The 19604-nt window shown below is 45.5% G+C and overlaps 1 protein-coding gene across 1 annotated transcript in view; it reads right to left on the reverse strand.

Moving 5' to 3' along the window:
- FKBP9 (FKBP prolyl isomerase 9) overlaps positions 1-17883 on the reverse strand; it is a 53313-nt gene extending 35430 nt beyond the window's left edge. Inside the window, exons 1-4 of the mRNA XM_059074648.2 lie at positions 17382-17883; positions 2833-2978; positions 2099-2288; positions 1687-1832 (exon numbers count right to left, since the gene is read on the reverse strand). Coding sequence (XP_058930631.1) covers positions 1687-1832; positions 2099-2288; positions 2833-2978; positions 17382-17614 — 715 coding nt within the window. The 5' untranslated portion in view covers positions 17615-17883. The remainder of the gene's footprint in view (positions 1-1686; positions 1833-2098; positions 2289-2832; positions 2979-17381) is intronic.
- Positions 17884-19604: the final 1721 nt, after the last annotated feature.

Consider the following 19604-nt stretch of genomic DNA (forward strand, 5'->3'; position numbering starts at 1 on the left):
CCGATGCAGAGGACACAGGTTCGTGCCCCAGTCTGGGAAGATCCCACATGCCGTGGAGCGGCTGGGCCCGTGAGCCATGGCTGCTGAGCCTGCGCGTCCGGAGCCTGTGCTCTGCAACAGGAGAGGCCACAACAGTGAAAGGCCCACGTCCACAAAATATATATATACATATATTTTTTTAAAATTATTTATTTAAAATAAATAAATAACATTCCTCACATTGGGCTAGGCATCTAGCTTTATTTGGTACCTCATATGCATGTGGATGATGATAAAAGGATTTGGGAGACAAGGATAATGAACTTCCACTAGCCAAGGATGAGAGAGTGTGAGTAGTGATAAGAATAATAACATATCTTGGGGAGGGGAGAATTAAGATATATTTGCGGCAGTTATTTTCAAGCTTTATTTTTTTTTTAGCAGGTTTTTAAAGAAACTGTCTGCAGATTCCCACTAATAAAAGTGGAGGTCAACAGGAGAGAAGGCTCCCCTCTCCTCCTGCTCTGTAGACCTAGAGCTCTCAGAAAACATAGCTTGGAAAACATTACATTAGGGGGTTATTAAAAGTCGGGTATCGCTGTCAGTAAACTTCTTAAATAGCATCACATTTTCTTTTTTTTTCTCTTTCTTTTTTTTTTTTTCTTTTCTTTTCTCTTTTTTTTATTTTTTTTTATTTTTGGCCACATGGCTTGTGGGATCTTAGTTCCCCGACCAGGGATGGAACCCACGCCCTTGCACTGGAAGCATGGAGTCTTAACCACTGGACCACCAGGGAAGTCCCGAGATGTCTTACTTAAGAACAACAATGAGGGGCTTCCCTGGTGGCGCAGTGGTTGAGAGTCTGCCTGCCGATGCAGGTGACACAGGTTTGTGCCCCGGTCTGGGAAGATCACACATGCCGCGGAGCGGCTGGGCCCGTGAGCTATGGCCGCTGAGCCTGCGCGTCCGGAGCCTCTGCTCTGCAAGAGGCAAGGCCACAACAGTGAGAGGCCCGTGTACCGCAAAAAAAAAAAAAAAAAAAAAACACAACAATGAGGGTGGGATGCATTGGGAGATTGGGATTGACATATATACTCTACTGATACTATGTATAAAATAGGTAACTAATGAGAACCTACTGTATAGCACAGGGAACTCTACTCAATACTCTGTGGTGACCTAAATGGGAAGGAAATCCAAAAAAGAGGGGATATATGTATACACATAGCTGATTCACTTTGCTGTACAGTAGAAACTAACACAACATTATAAAGCAACTATAGTCAAATAAAAAAATTTTTTAAATAAAATAAAATAGTGCTAGGTGGAAAAAAAAAAAAGACCATTAATAGGTGGAGATTTCTGCAACTTACTCATCAGACAGCAAATGATCTAGACTAGCAACCGTCCAAATAGAACTTTCTGCAGTGATGGAAATGCTCTGTATCTGCTCTGTCCAGTATAGCAGCCCTTGGCAACAAGTGGCTCTTAAGTACATGAACTGTGACAGTGTGACCAAGGTACAGAATTTAAAGTTTTATTTAACCTAATGTAAATGTAAATAGCTATACGTAGCTACTGGCTACCATATTGGACACTGCAAGTCTAGACCAAAAGCTCTGGTGGGTTTCACAAAGTAAGTTAAATTAACCACTGCAAAAGAAATAAAGACAGATGAGAGTGGCTCGACGAATGAGAAGGACTTACCATCTCCATCTTCTCCATAGGCCAGAAAAGGAGGAATGGTGATGATGCGCTTTTCTCCCACACACATCCCCAACAGCCCTTTGTCCATTCCAGGAATCAGCCAGCCAATTCCCACATATGTGTCATATGTTTTCATGCGATTGTGACTGAAAACCAATGAGAAAGGGGAAAAGTTCCATACCATGAGGGCATTTCCAATTCATCCTTCAAAAGGTTTTTGTTACCCAAAACTCAGCTACCAATGAACTCATATCCATCCCTTGAGAAAAAGCATGTATACATCTTTGTTCCCAATCACAGAGAAGTTGGGAATGAATCCCTTTTCTGATTTCTCCATGGGCATAAAAAAGCAGATGAGAGAGAAGGAACTAAGGGGCATTTCAATGATACTACCATGAATGGTGGGACTTACCTTGAATCAAACAGTGTCCCATCCAAGAACGTTCCATTGTAGTGGTACCTAACAAAATCAGACACCTGGATGGTCCGAGGGCAACTGGGGGGCTTGAAGTAAGTGTGAATCTGAACCTGATCTTCCGAATTCCAAATATCCATCAGAAGTACATCAAAATGAAGCACTGAATCTGGGGGAATCACACCAGCTAGAAAATAAAGAGAGTTCACACTGAGAAGCTGCTGCCTTTTGGGCCAAATAAACACCTAGGATGCTGCCAAGGTGAATGGAAGCCAAAAGGGCTCGAGAGGTCACATACAATTCCAAAATGAGCCACGTTCCCTCCTTCTTTTTTCCAAATGAAAAAAAAAATTTTTGGCCGCACCCTGTGGCTTGCGGGATCTCAGTCCCCTGACCAGGGATTGAACCCAGGCCATGGAATTGAAAGCCCAGAATCCTAACCACTAGGCCACCAGGGAACTCCCTCCAAATGAAATTTAAAGAAAAGAGAAAAAACACAAAAATTTCCTCTCAGCAAGGATAACATTCAGTACACCTGTGTTAATAACACTTCTTTCATATCTAGAATAAATAAACTTTTAAGATGAAATTTTAGCTGTGTGTGTATGCTCACAGCTTCTCATTTTCCCCTACCCAAAGCTTCCAAAGACTCTAGTCTGCCTGATTGAAGAGCCTGCAAATGTTCTGGTGGTTTTGGCAGATGTGTTCACAAGCACAGAACAAACACTTACAAACTCCTTCACTTCCGTAGGCCAGCTTTGGGGGGATCTTCACAAAACGCCTCTCATTTACACACATCCCGACCAGAGCTTGGTCCATTCCTGCAATCAGTTGTCCTTTTCCCACAAACACGTTGAAAGTGGAGTCTCTGTCATAGCTGAAGACCCAAAAGGTAGGGAAAGAGAAGGGAAAGTATAAATAATCCTTCCCTTAGTGAAACTAACCTATAAAAATGTACACATGGACAGAGTGAGGTCACTGCAAAGTAAAAAGCCCACAGAGGAGTTACTGATGCAGGAAATATCTTCATTGGACAGTACTTGCAGGGTTGGAATTTTTTAATTACCTTGAATACTGCCAGCAAATCTAGTCAGATAAGCATCAGCATAACTCTCTCTAGAAAAAAATATATGTTGTTTGTTGTGAAATATCTACCAATTCTTCCATTAAAAAAATATTATTTACTCCATTTCTATGTGATTGGTACCTAACAGCAAGATCACAGATACTCATGTGCAAATTAACACTAATTTTCTTTTTTTTCCCTTTAAGTCAATAAGTTAAACAAAGAGGCAGCATGGTGTAGCAGGAAGTACACTTAAACTCTCTTAATCTCAGTTTCCTCCACTGCAAAATGTGAGTGATAATTATAGCCATCACAAGATCCGTACCATATAACAATGTGAAAAGTACTCTGAAAACCTAAGGGTTATGCCAATATTACTATACATAATTATTACAAGTGATAGAAAGTCTGATGCAGTCTTGAAATCACTAATACATGTGTTTTAAAGGCTGACTGGTGATGGCCTTAAGTAGGAAAATAAATAATGGAATCATGGCTATGATCCAAGCTCTCATCCTCTTCCAAGTCAAACTTAGCAACAGGGCTTCCCTGGTGGCACAGTGGTTGAGAGTCCGCCTGCCGATGCAGGGGACACGGGTTCGTGCCCCGGTCCGGGAAGATCCCACATGCCGTGGAGCGGCTGGGCCCGTGAGCCATGGCCACTGAGCCTGTGCGTCTGGAGCCCGTGCTCCGCAACAGGAGAGGCTGCAACAGTGAGAGGCCCACGTACCGCAAAAAACAAAAACAAACAAACAAAAACTTAGCAACAACAAGGTGGTGCCAATTAGGATACTGTGCTAGGGGCTTTGGGGGATATAAAAAAGTCCAAGGCATGGACTTTGCCTACAACTACCTTACATACTGGCAGAGACACCTACAGACTTTTAGACACTGTGTTTAAGAAAATGACTACAGAGCTTCGTTTATAATAACTAAACACTGGAAATAACTTAGAAGGTCAAGAGTATGGCACTGATTGCATATAAGGCAAGGACATATAATAAAATGCTCTATGGCCATTTAAAAATAACAGATTTCTGCTATAGGGATGTAATGTATAGCATTACTGTACATGACTATAGTTAATAATACTGTATAGTGAATATAGTTAATGGTGACTATGGTTAATAATATTGTGTTGCAGGGCTTCCCTGGTGGCAGAGTCGTTAAGAATCCACCTGCCAGGGGCTTCCCTGGTGGCGCAGTGGTTGAGAATCCGCCTGCCGATGCAGGGGACACGGGTTTGAGCCCTGGTCAGGGAAGATCCCACATGCCGTGGAGCAACTAAACCCATGCGCCACAACTACTGAGCCTGCGCTCTAGAGCCCGCGAGCCACAACTACTGAGCCCACATGCCACAACTACTGAAGCCTGCGCACCTAGAGCCTGTGCTCAGCAACAAGAGAAGCCACCGCAATGAGAAGCCAGCACACCGCAACGAAGAGTAGCCCCCGCTCACCACAGCGAGAGAAAGCCCGCGCGCCCGGGAAGATCCCACATGCTGCGGAGCAACTAAGCCCATGTGCCACAACTGCTGAGCCTGCACTCTACAGCCTGCGAGCCACAACTACTGAGCCCGAGTGCCACAACTACTGAAGCCCGTGTGCCTAGAGCCCGTGCTCTGCAACAAGAGAAGCCACCGCAATGAGAAGCCTGCACACTGCAATGAAGAGTAGCCCCCACTTGCCGCAACTAGAGAAAGCCTGCGCACAGCAACAGAGACCCAACACAGACAAAGATCAAAATCAATAAATTAATTAATTTTAAAAAATAATAATAATATTGTGTTGTATATTCAAAGTTGCCAAGAAAGTAAATCTTAAAAGTTATCATTGGGACTGCCCTGGTGGCACAGTGGTTAAGAATCCACCTGCCTTAATTGATACAGCCACTATGGAGAAACTAAAAATAGAACTACCATATGACCCAGCAATCCCCCTACTGGGCATACACCCTGAGAAAACCATAATTCAAAAAGCGTCGTGTACCACAATGTTCATTGCAGCTCTGTTTACAATAGCCAGAACATGGAAGCAAACTAAGTGTCCATCGACAGATGAATGGATAAAGCATATGCGGTACATATATACAATGGAATATTACTCAGCCATAAAAAGAAATGAAATTGAGTCATTTGTAGTGCGGTGGATGGACCTAGAGTCTGTCATACAGAGTGAAGTAAGTCAGAAAGAGAAAAACAAATACCATATGCTAACACACATATATGGAATCTAAAAAAAAAAAAAAAGGTTCTGAAGAACCTACGGGCAGGACAGGAATAAAGACACAGTCGTAGAGAATGGACTTGAGGACACGGGGAGGGGGAAGGGTAAACTGGGACGAAGTGAGAGAGTAGCATGGACTTCCATATACTACCAAATGTAAAATGGATAGCTAGTGGGAAGCAGCCACATAGCATAGGGAGATCAACTTGGTGCTTTGTGACCACCTAGAGGGGTAGGATAGGGAGGGTGGGAGGGAGGGAGACACAAGAGGGAAGAGATATGGGGATATATGTATATGTAGAGCTGACTCACTTTGTTATAAAGCAGAAACTAACACATCATTGTAAAGAAATTATACTCCAATAAAAATGTTAAAGAAAAAATAATACACCTGCCAATGCAGGGGATACGTGTTCGAGACCTGGCTGGGGAAGATCCCACATGCCACAGAGCAACTAAGTCCGTGCGCCACAACTACTAAGCCTGCACTTTAGAGTCCGTGAGCCACAACTACTGAAGCCCACGTGCCTAGAGCCTGTCCTCCACAGCAAGAGAAGCCACAACAATGAGAAGCCCGCGAACCTCAAGGAAGAGTAGCCCCCACTCGCCACAACTAGAGAAAGCCCGCATGCAGCAGTGAAGACCTAACACAGCCAAAAAAAAAAAGTTACCATCACAAGAAAAAAATTTTTTGTAACTATGCATGGTGATGGATGTTAACTACACTTACTGTGGTGATCATTTTGCAATATATACAAATATCAAATCATTATGTTGTACACCTAAAACTAATATAATACTATATGTCAATTATACTTCAATAAAAAAATTTTAACATTTCTATTCATTGGCATAGAAGGACATACACATGAAGAGAAAAGTGTAGGTTACAGAGCCACATATAAAATAATCCCATTTTGAATTTACATATATCGATGCATGTGAAAAATCCACAAGGTGACACGTGAAAATATTACCAATAGTAATCTATGGGTAGATTTCAGGTGACGATTTGTCTTCTCTTTAATTCTTTCTTAATTTCAAAATGATCATGGAATACATGTTTACAGGTTTCACTTCATGGATTCGACCAACTGGAAAAATTGAAAATATTTTTTCAAATTTCAGATAGTTCCAAAAAGCAAAAACCTGAATTTGCTGAACACCGGCAACTATTTACATAGCATTTACATTGTATTAGGTATCAGAAGTAATCTAGTGGATGATTTAAAGTATGCAGGAGGATGTGCCTTGGTTATATGCAAATACTACACCGTTTTATATAAGGGACTTGAGTATCTGAAGATTTTGGTATCCAAAGGGGTCCTGGAACCAATTCCCCATTGGATACCGAGAGATGACTGTATTTGTGTAATAAAACGTTAAGGGCTGTTGGAATTTACGTGCCCTTGGTAGGTAACTTGGTGTAAGTTACCTACCAAGTAACTTGGTAAATTACTTCTACATTTTCCTCATTTTCCTTAATGAACAGCTTGGGAGAGCAACACAGTCCACCTCACCACCTGTCAGGTCATCTTCCTCAGACCTGCCCTCTCCTTCCCTTTCTCCTCCTAGTTTTACAGTCCATTTCGCAGCCTTCCTTTCTCCAAGGTCAGTGAACAGAAAGCAAATGTCCAAGTTCTGGCTGACAAGCCAGAGAACAAAAGCACACAATCAGCTTTGTGCCGAAGTCTGGCTCTACGACTCCACCCTCTGTCTCCGGGGGACCGAAACCCACCCTGGGGAATGCCAGCTCTTCAGTTTCACTCGGCTGGGGCTTTGCAACACCCTGAACCATCATCAGACTGGAGGATTTATGGACCAGAATTCAGGCTTGGAAGACTTCCCAGGCACGGAACTTTATATTTTTCATCCACAGAACCCAAACTTAATGAGAGTTTTTAATAATAACTACTATTTAGAGAGCGTTTATTATGTGTCAGGCACAGGGGTAACCTAAGGTTTTCTATATGCTACCTCATTTAATCCTCATACAACACCTGAAGGTAAGTGCTGATACTAAGCCGCCTGGGAAGTGAAAAAATTTCCCAAGCTCACAAAGTTAGCCAAGTGGGAAAAAAAGCTAGAACCCAGGACTATCAGACTCTTAATCCTTCATGCACAGGGCCTCCCTAGATGATGTAAAAAAAACCGGTATGGCCTCGCAGCATTAATTTATTCATTTGATGACTGCCTAAGCAACATGCTAGAAAGAAAAAAACACCTTTCCAAAAGAAAATGTATAATTTACATACATGAGAAACTAACAAGCAAGGCCAGTTTTGTCTACAGCTGAAAACTCTGACCATCTGGAAAAATAAAGTTCTCAGCAAGTCTGTGCTGATCAGTAGCTACTGGAACAAATTCATACGTGGGGTCCAGGGCTTCCCTGGTGGCGCAGTGGTTGAGAATCCGCCTGCTGATGCAGGAGACACGGGTTCGTGCCCTGGTCCGGGAAGGTCCCACATGCCGCGGAGCAGCTGAGCCCGTGAGCCATGGCCGCTGCGCCTGCGCGTCCGGAGCCTGTGCTCCGCAACGGGAGAGGCCACAACAGTGAGAGGCCCGCATACCGAAAAAAAAAAAAAAAAAAAAAAAAAGAGGAAGGCATACGTGGGGTCCAGCCAGGAGCTGGTCATGAAAATTATTTCTGCAAGCACTGGAACTAGCCCTTATCAGCCTGTCCCAGTATTGGGCTGATTTGCAGATGTCCCAATCAAGGTCCTGCAGGAAAGAGATGACAGGTGCAAACTAGGCAGCTCCAGGACACTTTAATAAAGGGGCTGTGTGCAGGGTGCAGAGAAACAATTAAGGGACAATGCAGTACCTCTGGGGACAAGAAGGGAGTGCTGTTGTCACACCAGACCTGAAGGATCCAGGAATAGAGAGGGAGTTCAGAGCACCTGACAGAAACTAAGCTAGGACCTCTGGTCTAGGGACACAGACTCTATAGGCAGGGAGCCAGAGGAATAAATATCTCCACCACACTCTCCTCCCTCCCTCTGATCTCCTGCTGATGCCCCAGGGCTGAACCCAACCACAAGCCGGACTACAAGGAGGTCACTGATATAACTCGCACTATGCACAGGTAGTCCATATAGGTCAACCTCCCAGAGCAAAAAGCAAGTGGAACAGGGGTAGAGCGGACCTAGAAAGGGAAATGGAAATTATCCAGCACATCCAACACCCCCTTTCCTCTCCACCAGCTTATTTTTTCTCCGCTGCTCATTCACTGCTGTAGACCCTTTGATTGCTGCCCCTGACATGTCTACCTTCCTCTGCCTCAAGGGGGGGTATGGGAGGTGGCTGCAGCATCCTCCAATGATGCTCTTCCAGCTGATCAGCTCAAGGACCACTACGACAGGAGACATCACGTAACACCCATCATATTCAACTCACTCAAATTCAACTCACTCATCTGCTACAAACAAGCATACACTGTCTTGCGCTTATTCCTCAGGATAGGTAACTACCCCTGTGGCTGCATTCTTAAAGCATAAATACTGCGGCTCTACTTCTAAATGCAGGTTCCAACCTGCAGTGAGGATGAACTTTAAAAAGAGCATATGGCAAACTGAACACACTCAATTCTCGAGAGCCCCCAAAGCCCATTCCTAGCCAAGCTCCTAAGCTGTTTTTTAAAAGAGGACTGAGAAAACCAGAGCGGAGACCCTTGCTGTCTAGAAATGGCAACATTTTGGAAGATGGAAAGGGAATGGAGGGGCAGAAACTAACCTACAAGGGAAGAAACAGAATCTAGGTGTATGCAAAAGGGGATCTGGTCAAGGGTGGACACCGTGCGCCTCCTAGAGCCTGCAGAGGCCGCAGGGCAGAAGGAAACCTGAAGCATCAAAGTCCGAATTCAGAACAGCTACACCTCATCCCAGAGCCCCTTCCCACTCTTAGCAGCTTGGTAACTATAATTTTAAGCTTTATGGAATTATTTAACTGCTTTTAAAACTCTGTGCATCTGTATTGCTTTAAAAATTAAATTTTAAAACATTTTGCCAAAAATTGACATGCATGTATACTACTTGTTGCTGAAATTATTCTGATCTCAGAAGCAGAAATGAAGTTAAAATGGCCATTACAAAGGGGAGAGAGAATGGCCCTATGGTTAGCAGAGCTGAAGCTCTGATCAACTATGAAAGGAAAAGACAGCTTGCTCTAAATGCCAATTTTAGACTCAGTTTAGACAAATAATAACTGAATACATTACTCCCCCTTGCACCTTTATTGAGGTATAATGGACAAATAAAAAGTGCGTATATTTAAGGTGTATAACTTGATGTTTTGATACATCGTGAAATAATTGTCACAATCAAGCTAATTAACATATCCATCACCTCACATAGTTACCATTTTCTTTTTCTTTTTGTAGTAAGGACACTTAAGAATTACATTCTTAGCAAATGTCAAGTATACAATACAGTATTATTAACTATATTCACATTGCTATACAATTGCTAGACTGAATCAATTTCTTTTGAACATTAAAGAGACTGCCATATTTTGAGAATTCATAACAGGAGGGAAGCAAGTTAATAAAGAGACAGTCGATTGGGCATGGGAACCGCCTTCTGGTGTCTCAAAGTTGGTCAGATGGCTGGCTTACATGGGACGTGCTTGACATGAGGACTGTGGTCCTTGCCAAAGCCCTTGGTGAGTGAGACTAGAAGAACATTCATGAAATGCGCAAAAGCAGAAACTCACCTCCTAGTTGGATGCCTAGCCCTGGGATGACACAGGTGAGATTCAACACACTCCCCAGGCTGAATTCCACTGCTGAGCTTGGGCCCAACTCAAGGGAGGGAGGCCAAGTCTGATGTTTCTGCCTCCCACCTCCCTCCTCACACCTCTTGCTCCCAAAGGTGACTCTGGGCTTCCCAGACCCTTTGCCCAAGAGTATCTTCCTCAAACAACCACTTCTACCAGCAGCTAATGAGCCCTGGCAGGGGGGAAAGGCAAGCCATTTATGATCTGGCAGACTACCTGTCTGCTACTCAGATGGCAAAATGAGAGGAAGAGAGAGAAGGTGAGGGAGAAAAGAGGAGCGAGTAGGAGTGCAGAGGAAGGAAAGGAGAGAACACATCTATTCACACCGCCACGGAGGGTCAGACCCTGACATGCAAGCGGCTGGCTTGGATGGTCTTTGGTGCATTAAAGTATCATTAAAAGAAAAGTTTTGCAAAGGAAAGTAAAATCGTTACATTGCTATTGTGGATTTTTGCTCTTAAGCAACTGCACAAGTTAAAATGTCAGCTCTCTATAAATAATTCTTATTTTACACAAGCTCTCAGCCCAGCAAAATATAGCCAACTTAAATAATCAATATGAATGTATAGTTACTTGCAATAACCCACAAATGAAAATTAAAAGCAATGCCATTAAGGCAGTGGTTAAGAATCCGTCTGCCGGGCCTCCCTGGTGGCACAGTGGTTGAGAGTCCGCCTGTCAATGCAGGCGACACGGGTCCGTGTCCTGGTCCGGGAAGATCCCACATGCCGCGGAGCAGCTAGGCCCGTGAGCCATGGCCGCTGAGCCTGTGCGTCCGGAGCCTGTGCCCTGCAACGGGAGAGGCCACAACAGTGAGAGGCCCGTGTACCGCAAAAAAAAAAAAAAAAAAAAATCCGTCTGCCAATGCAGGAGACATGGGTTCGATCCCTGGTCTGGGAAGATCCCCCATGCCGCAGAGCAACTAAGCCTGTGCACCACAACTACTGAAGCCCGCTCTCTAGAGCCCGCGTGCCACGAATACTGAAGCCCATGCGCCTAGAGCCCATGCTCCACAACAAGAGAAGCCACCGCAAATGAGAAGCCCGCACACCGCAACCAAGAGTAGCCCCCCCTCACCGCAACTTGAGAAAGCCTGCAAGCAGCAACGAAAATCAAACGCAGCCAAAAATAAATAAATAAAAATCAATCAGTAAATAAATATTTTAAAAAAGCAGTGCCTTTAAGTCTTCAAAGGGGGCATTAGGTTAGCCTGCCGATAAAAGAAGAACTTTTCCTAAAGTTGGCAGAACTGCACTGGGAAGCTTCTCTTTCTTTACAGGGCTTTTCTGTAGAAAGGCTTACCATGCAGATCAACAATTTAAATGCTTCCCGCCTAAGTGAGCAAGTCCTAACCTGAGTCCTTCTGCCGCCACTTAATCCTTCAGGTCCACCCTGACACTGTCCGAGGTACTGCTCAGCCCACCGGCTCTCTGAGATCCAGTCCTGCAGAAGGGATGAGCCGCAATGCCCTTTCTCTTAACACATGACTTAAACACCCACGTGGCGGGGGGGGGGGGGGGGGGGGCGGGAACCTGACGCAAATGGGACCAATCAAATGGGAGAGATCCTGGGAATGTGGAATTGAGACAGATTCCAGTGAGTCAGCATTACTGGACCCAAGAGGTCATATATGTGGCATGGAAAGCCTGCTGGATCTCTCTTTCAGGGAAGGGGAAAATGCGGCCCCTCTGCAATCCCTCAGAGAGATCCAGAAAGTCACTTCCATTCACGATTCTGGATCCTCAGGAGGAACTGGAGATCTTTCCAATAAATTCCCTTCCTTTCTTCTTAAGCCAGCTGGAATGGGTTTCTGGGCCCTCCTCCTACCATGGCTTGAGGGTAGGGATATTTTTGAATAGACTTTGGTTTTTTTAGAGCAGCTTTGAGTTCACAAAAAAAATGGAACAGAAGATACAGAGATTTCCCATACACCCCCTGACGCCACACACACACACACACACACACACACACACACACACACACACACAGCCTCCTCCATTATCAGCAGAGTGCATCATCAGAGGGGTACATTTGTTAGAATCAATGAATCTACACTGACATGTCATTATCACCAAAAGTCCATAGTTTATATCAGGGTTACTCTTTTTTTTTTTAAAGTTTATTTATTTATTTTGGCTGCACGACACATGGGACCTTAGTTCCCCAACCAGGAATCAAACCCATGCCCCCCTTCATTGGAAGCGTGGAGTCTTTTTTTTTTTTTTTTTGCGGTACGCGGGCCTCTCACTGTTGTGGCCTCTCCCTTGCGGAGCACAGGCTCTGGACGCACAGGCTCAGCGGCCATGGCTCATGGGCCCAGCGGCTCTATGGCATGCGGGATCTTCCCGGACCGGGGCACAAACCCGTGTCCCCTGCATTGGCAGGCGGACTCTCAACAACTGCACCACCAGGAAAGCCCGGAAGCATGGAGTCTTAACCACTGGACCGCAGGGAAGTCCACCATCAGGTTTCACTCTTGGTGATGTACATTCTATGGGTTTGGACAAAGGTAAAATAACATGTATCCACCATCAGAGTATCATACAAAATAGTTTTACCTGAGGGCAGGGATTTTTGTCTGTTTTATCTCTGCTACATCCCAACAACTAGAATAGTAGGTATTCAATAAATATTTGTTGAATGAATGAATGAATATGTAAAATGAAGTTGACCTCTGTTACGAGTCTATGATTCTTTTACAGCAATGGTTCTCAAAATGTGGTCCTAGACCACAGCATCAGCATCACCTGGGAACTTGTTAGATACACAAATTCTCAGGACCCATCCCAGACCTACCTAATCAGGAACTGTGTATAATAAACGTCAGGTGATTCTGATGCATGTACAGATTGAACACCACTGGGTCTGAGCATTTACAACTCTATATACTCAACAGGGCATGTAGTGGTCACGCAGTAATATTTATTGAATGTATAGACCTTAAAGACCTGCAGACAGGCCTGAGACTATGAATGAACTGACCAAGATGCTGGTTTTGCCTGCTAAAGATAACAGGAACATGTTAAATGTCAGTCCCTTACTACTAGAAATGCTATGGAACTCCTCAAAAGCTGAATCAAGAGTGGTGGACAAGGAGTTTCCAAGGACTAGAGAGTGAGAGCAGGAGCCCCCCACAGAAACCTGCAGGCGGGAAGCTGCTGTCTTCTCTTAGATCTGTAGCAGCAGCCACAGAGCATATTAACACACCCACGGAGGCTCCGAAATAAAATGAAACCACGTCCAAGCCGGTGACCAAGGGCTGAAGGGCTGGGCCTCCTGGCAACTGCAAATGCCCATAAGCTGAAAAGATACCAACTGTCCCCAAGCGCCAGGCACAGACGCAGGAAGAATGCTCTGTGGAAAGAAAGGCCCTTTGTGGTTTATGACCGTGGTCAGAGCGACAGCTATCATTTTCTTCTGGGCAAAACCTCCAGATCAACAGCCAAATCCCAAAGCATGCGGATTTCTCCTTCCCTAAGCTCTTTGTGCAGGAATAGCAAAATAACACCCTAATACTTCATAAATTCCCAAAGGAATAGAGGCCCTAGAAGGAAACTCACATTAATGAATCACCTACTGTGTACCCTGCTCCCACCATTCCATTGTCCACACTGCAGCCAAAGGGACCTTTGTAAAATGCAAATCAGATCCCTCACACCCCTGATTAACTCTTCAATGGCTTCCCATTGTCCCTCGAAAAACCTAACCCCATAGCCAGGCAGAGAAGAGCTCTCAAAAGCTGGCCCTGTCTTTCTCTCTGGCCTCCCTTCACCTCCTACCTGCTCTGTCACTCCTCTACTCCCACTCCAAGCTCAGGCTATTTTGAACAGCTTTCACATACCCTCACTTCCAGGTCTCTGCATATGCTCTTCTCTCTACCAGTCACACCCTTTCTTCTGACCCCTACTCCCCAGCGCTCACCCCTCAGCTCCTCCTGGTAAATTTTAATCTTCCTCAGGCTTTATTCCTGCTATCCCAGAGCTCCATCTTGACCACCCCTCCCCCACCCCCCAATCCCTACACACACACACACACACACACACACACACACACACACACACACACACACACACACAAAACATATAGTTTAGCCTTCTGGGTGCTTCCAAAGCTCCTTGCCGTTCTTCCATCATATACGTGGTGGACTACAGATCATAAACTTTAGACTCTGGCACTAAACTGCCTAGATTCAAAGCCCCACTCCACCACTTATTAGTTTAGTAGTTAAACTACTTAGTAGTTTACTCCACCTTGGGTAAATTACTTGAACTCCCTGAGCCTCAGTTTCTTTATTCATAATGAGATAACTCCCTCACTGTACTGTGAGGTTAAAAGAATTCATTTCAGTTCCTGTATGTAAAGGCACATGGTAAGAACTATGTGTGAACTCTATGTGAGAGACAGAAGTGTGTGCGATTATTCTTTCTGTACTTATCGCACTATATAATTGTCTGGACTATAAGCGAAAGGGCAGGGAGGGGATACCATCTTCAGGGTCAGACACTGCATACACATTTGCTGAATGGATGGTAGCGCCTCTGTTTTCTTTCCACTGTCCCACACTGCCTCACAGTGGCTGCCATCCTACAGGGTAGAAAGTATTAGACAATTTGTTCCAATGGGAATTATTAACATCAGCACAAGCAGGAAATTCTTACCTATTTTCTAATTAATGAAGCAAATTTAAAGATACACAAATGGCCAATAAACTCATGAAAAGATGTTCAGCATCTCTGGCCATCAGGGAAACATGAATCAAAACCACAAGGACGTGACTGCCCTGGTGGCGCAGGTGGTTGGAAATCTGCCTGTCAGTGCAGGGGACGTGAGTTCAATCCCTGGTCCGGGAAGATCTCACATGCCACGGAGCAACTAAGCCCATGCGCCACAACTACTGAGCCTGCACTCTAGAGCCCGTGAGCCACAACTACTGAGCCCACATACCACAAATACTGAAGCCCGCACGCCTAGAGCCCGTGCTCCGCAACAAGAGAAGCCACCACAATGAGAAGCCTGCGCACCACAACAAAGAGTAGCTCCCACTCGCCACAACTAGAGAAAGCCTGTGCACAGCAACAAAGACCCAACACAGCCAAAAATAAATAAATAATTTTTTTAAATGAAGTGAAAACACACACCCACAGAAAACCCTGTACAGGAATGTTCATAACATCATTATTCATAATAACCAAAAAGTGTAAACAACTCAAATGTCCACCAACTAATGAATAAACAAAGTACGGTATGGAATATTATACAGCCATAAAAAGGAATGAAGTACTGATGCATACAACATGATGAACCTTGAAAACATTATGCTACATGAAAGAAGCCAGACATAAAGGCTGCAAACTGCATGATTCCATAAAGAGACAGAAAGTAGGGCTTCCCTGGTGGCGCAGTGGTTGAGAATCCGCCTGCCAATGCAAGGGATACGGGTTCGTGCCCCGGTCCGGGAAGATCCCACATGCCGCGGAGCAGCTGGACCCGTGAGTCATGTTCATGGAGCTTGTGCGTCCGGAGCCTGTGCTCCGCAACGGGAGAGGCCACAACAGTGAGAGGCCCGCGTACCACAAAAAAAAAAAAAAAAAAAAAGAGACAGAAAGTAGATTAGTGGTTACCTAGAGCTGGAGGGGAAGGGAGTGACCGCTAATGGATCCAACATTTCTTTTTTGGAACAATGAAAATGTTCTGGAATTAGAGACTTGTGATGATGGCACAACTCTGTGAATATAGTAAAAAATAATGAATTGTATGCTTTAAATGGGTGAATTGTATGGAATGTGAATTATATCTCAATAAAGCTTTTTTTTTTAAAAAAAAAGAAGCAACTGAAACAATAGTGAGAATGACGACTTCTCAGCACTTGCTATGTGCCATGTGGCATACTAACCAGGTTTTTTATACTGACTCATTGTCTGGAATTTCAAAAAAGGCAAGAGAGGGCTTCCCTGGTGGTGCAGTGGTTGAGAGTCCGCCTGCCAATGCAGGGGACACGGGTTCCTGCCCCAGTCCGGGAGGATCCCACATGCCATGGAGCGGCTAGGCCGCTGAGCCTGCACGTCCACAGCCTGTGCTCCGCAACGGGAGAGGCCACAACAGTGAGAGGCCCGCGTACCACACACACACACACACACACAGAAACACACAGAAACACACACACACACACACACATAGAGCCTTAGCCCAGCCTAGAACACAAAACAGATGCTCAACAAACATTTCTCTTTACTTAGTCTGGTGATTCACTTAAGAGATTATAGGGCACAGACCTAGGATTATAACAAAGTCTTGGGGAGGAGAGCAGCCTGGAGCTGGAGACGAAGAGGCCTTGTCAACCCTAAAGCTAAACTGGAGAGAAGCTGGGAGAGGTGTTGTGATCTTGGGGCAGAGTTTAGGGCTGAAATTGTGGACACGGTGCACGGCCCCGTGTCAAAGCTGAGTGACTTGCTCTGGACTACCTCCTGCCCAGGGAGTTTTTGGTAAGGCAGTAAAGGAAGGGCAGTAGTTAACAGGCACAATCCTGGTCTTGGATTGTCTGGGTTTCAAAATGATTCCGCTTAAACAAGCTTCTTCGCCTCAATGGCCTAAAGTTATCTCACTGGCAAAATGAGGGTAATGATAGTACCTACCTCAGAGAATTGTTAAGAATTAAATGAGTTCGTTATATGTAAGGCACTTAGAACTACCCTGGCACACTGTAATTGCTCCATATATGTTAGCGGCTGCTATCATCACCTTCGTCATCATCATCATTATCACCTTCGAGAGGCATGTCTGACTAGACACTCAAGGGCCTTGCCGGAAGGAACAGTAAAGGGAGGCCGGCAGGCGGACACCAACATTTGCTCTTGGTGTCTGCTTGCGGGCTGACGGCTTTACTCCCATTTCGCCTGTGTTCATGCTCAGGGTGGAGAGGGAGGGCGTGATCTGTCCCGACCCAGCTGCTGCGCAAGGTCCTATCAAGATTCCTGCTGACCAGGGAAGCAAAAGGGCCGGGAAACTCGCGGCACCCCACCCCCACCTCCAGCCCCCAGCACTCCAGGCTGAAGGGATGAAGGGTCTGGGAAGCTCTGGGGTGGGAAGAAGGAGAGGGAGGAGCGCGGGGCGGAGCTGGGGGAGGTCCGTCGGGAGGGAAAGGCCTGTCCGGAGACAGGGAAGCTGGGAGAGCGGGCGCTGCAGCCTCGGAGGTCGCGCCGGCACGCCGGGCAAGTACCTGGAGTCGAACTTCTGGCCGTCCGGGAACATTCCCACGTAGTGGTAGCGCACGAAGTCGCCGCTGCGCACGGTGCGGGGACACTCGTCGGGCACGAAGCGCCGCTCGATCTGCAGCTCCGTGTCGGAGCCCATCCCCAGGCCCGCCACGGGCGCCGCCTGCCCGGTCACCCAGAGCAGCAGCAGGAGCAGCGGCGGCGGCGGAGGCCGCCAACCCCGGGCCCTGACCGCCATCGCGGGCGGCGAGGAAAGGAGGGGGCGCGGCGCAGAGCTGGCGAGGCGCGCGGAGCTCGGGCGGTGCGGGTCGGGCCTGGGCGCGCAGCGGCGTTTGCAAACGTGGAAAAGACTCCTGACCCTCCCCGGGCGGCAGCAACCACCCCCTCTCTCCCGCCCCCAGGCCACATCCGAGGGAGGGGAGGAGCCGCGGCCGCGCTCCAGGACCCGCCTACTGCGCCCTGAGACGCCTGGGCCCGCAGGGTCTGGTGGGCTGGCCCGCCCGGGGAAGAGGCGGGCCTTCTTCGGCTGGCGAGTTCAAAGGGGACCCGTCCCCGAGGGAGAAATCTTGAACTCCTCGGGACTGGGCTTCGGCCAAAGTTGGGAGGGAAAAACTGTTACTACCCAGGCAAATCCGCTGGTCTTCGCCTGTCGCTAGAGACTCTCCGGATTTAGTGCCACCAGAGGTTTCTACGTGGCCACGGATCCAATTACCCCTTGCTGCTTTGGGGAGGGAGGAAAACTTTTTTTTTTTTTTTAATTAGTTTCAAGGCTGGATTCTACGTTGAAAATGACTGAAACCGTCTTCAAGATTTTTTTCCAGGATTTTCTTTTAATACTCAGAGAAAGGGGGAGACATGAATTGTGAGACTCCCGACAGTTGTCCAGACGAAAGTTTTAAGTTGCTACCTGTGAGTGATACTTAATAGCAAACATCCCACGTGGTCCCACCCGCATGACTAAGCCGGTTAAGACCCCACATTAGAGACTCAGATGCTGCGGGAAATTCATTAGAGTAGTTTAATGCATTCTTAGCTTAGAATTGGTGTTCTCATTTACTGACACTTTGGACTAATGAAAGCAAATCACCAAAGGTTTCTCAACTCGTTTTGGAAGCAAACAATACCAGTACCAAAACCTGGCAAAGATAGCAAGAGAGAGAGAGAATGTGGGCGCGAACCTAATTTATAACTAGAAATGCAAAAATGCTAATAAATTGTGACTAAATTGAATCCAACAACTTATTTTTTTTAAAAAGACAATTATGCGGACTATTTAGGTGACTTGCAAATTGTCTGTGTCCTCTGTACGATGAAAACGTGCTAATTTTTTTAAAATGATAATTATTAGATTATTATAGATTTTATTAGATGCAGGATCTAATGAGAAACTACACGTAGCACTAAAGAAATGTTCATTATTCCTAATAGAGCTTATTCTATTGAAATAGAAAACCTATTAATACAATTCATCCTAACACTGGTTTATAGGTGGTTGAATTTGGGGTGATCATTTTCTTCCTTCTATGTACTTTTCAGTAGTTCTTTATGGTTTTTAATAACAATGTCAGGTTTTACACAGAAACAAACAAACAAAAAAGTCAACCTGGTTCCAGTCAGGAATCTTCCACTCCCTTACTTGACTGTGGGCAATGCATGCCACCTTCTGGGCCTAGGTTTCTTCATCTGTAAAATGAAGGGGATGATTTCTAAGACTTCTTCCAATTCTAAAATCCTATGATCCTGTGAGAGAGAAGACATTCCAGAACGGAAAAGAAGACAGATGTAGGAAGAAACAGGCCAGGTGGTGACCGCCACTTCCATTTTACCTTGTAGTGCTTCCAAGTGGTTTGATTTCTTGTCATTCCTTCTATTTATTTATTTATTGGCCACGCTGAACAGCCAGGGATTGAACTCAGGCCCACGGCAGTGAAAGCACTGAGTTCTAACCACTGGACCACCAGGGAATTCCCTTGTTATTCCTTTTAAAATGTTAAATATCTGATCAAACAGTATGTGTGCTCTATAATGTCTCTTTAAATCCTAACAGACGTTCTTTGAATTGGATTTCTGTAGCAATTTACCTCTTGGCATTACTGACAACATTATCATAAGAACTAATTAAAATCAAGCTGATATTTTAAAATGAGGATTTCCATTAAACTTCTGGGGGTGACTTTGTGAGGACTTGTCAAGTCTAAAAACTGTAAATCCAGTCAAGAAGAGTCAAC

Source organism: Kogia breviceps, chromosome 9 (genome assembly GCF_026419965.1).
Source record: "Kogia breviceps isolate mKogBre1 chromosome 9, mKogBre1 haplotype 1, whole genome shotgun sequence".
In the NCBI taxonomy this organism is placed as follows: domain Eukaryota; kingdom Metazoa; phylum Chordata; class Mammalia; order Artiodactyla; family Physeteridae; genus Kogia; species Kogia breviceps.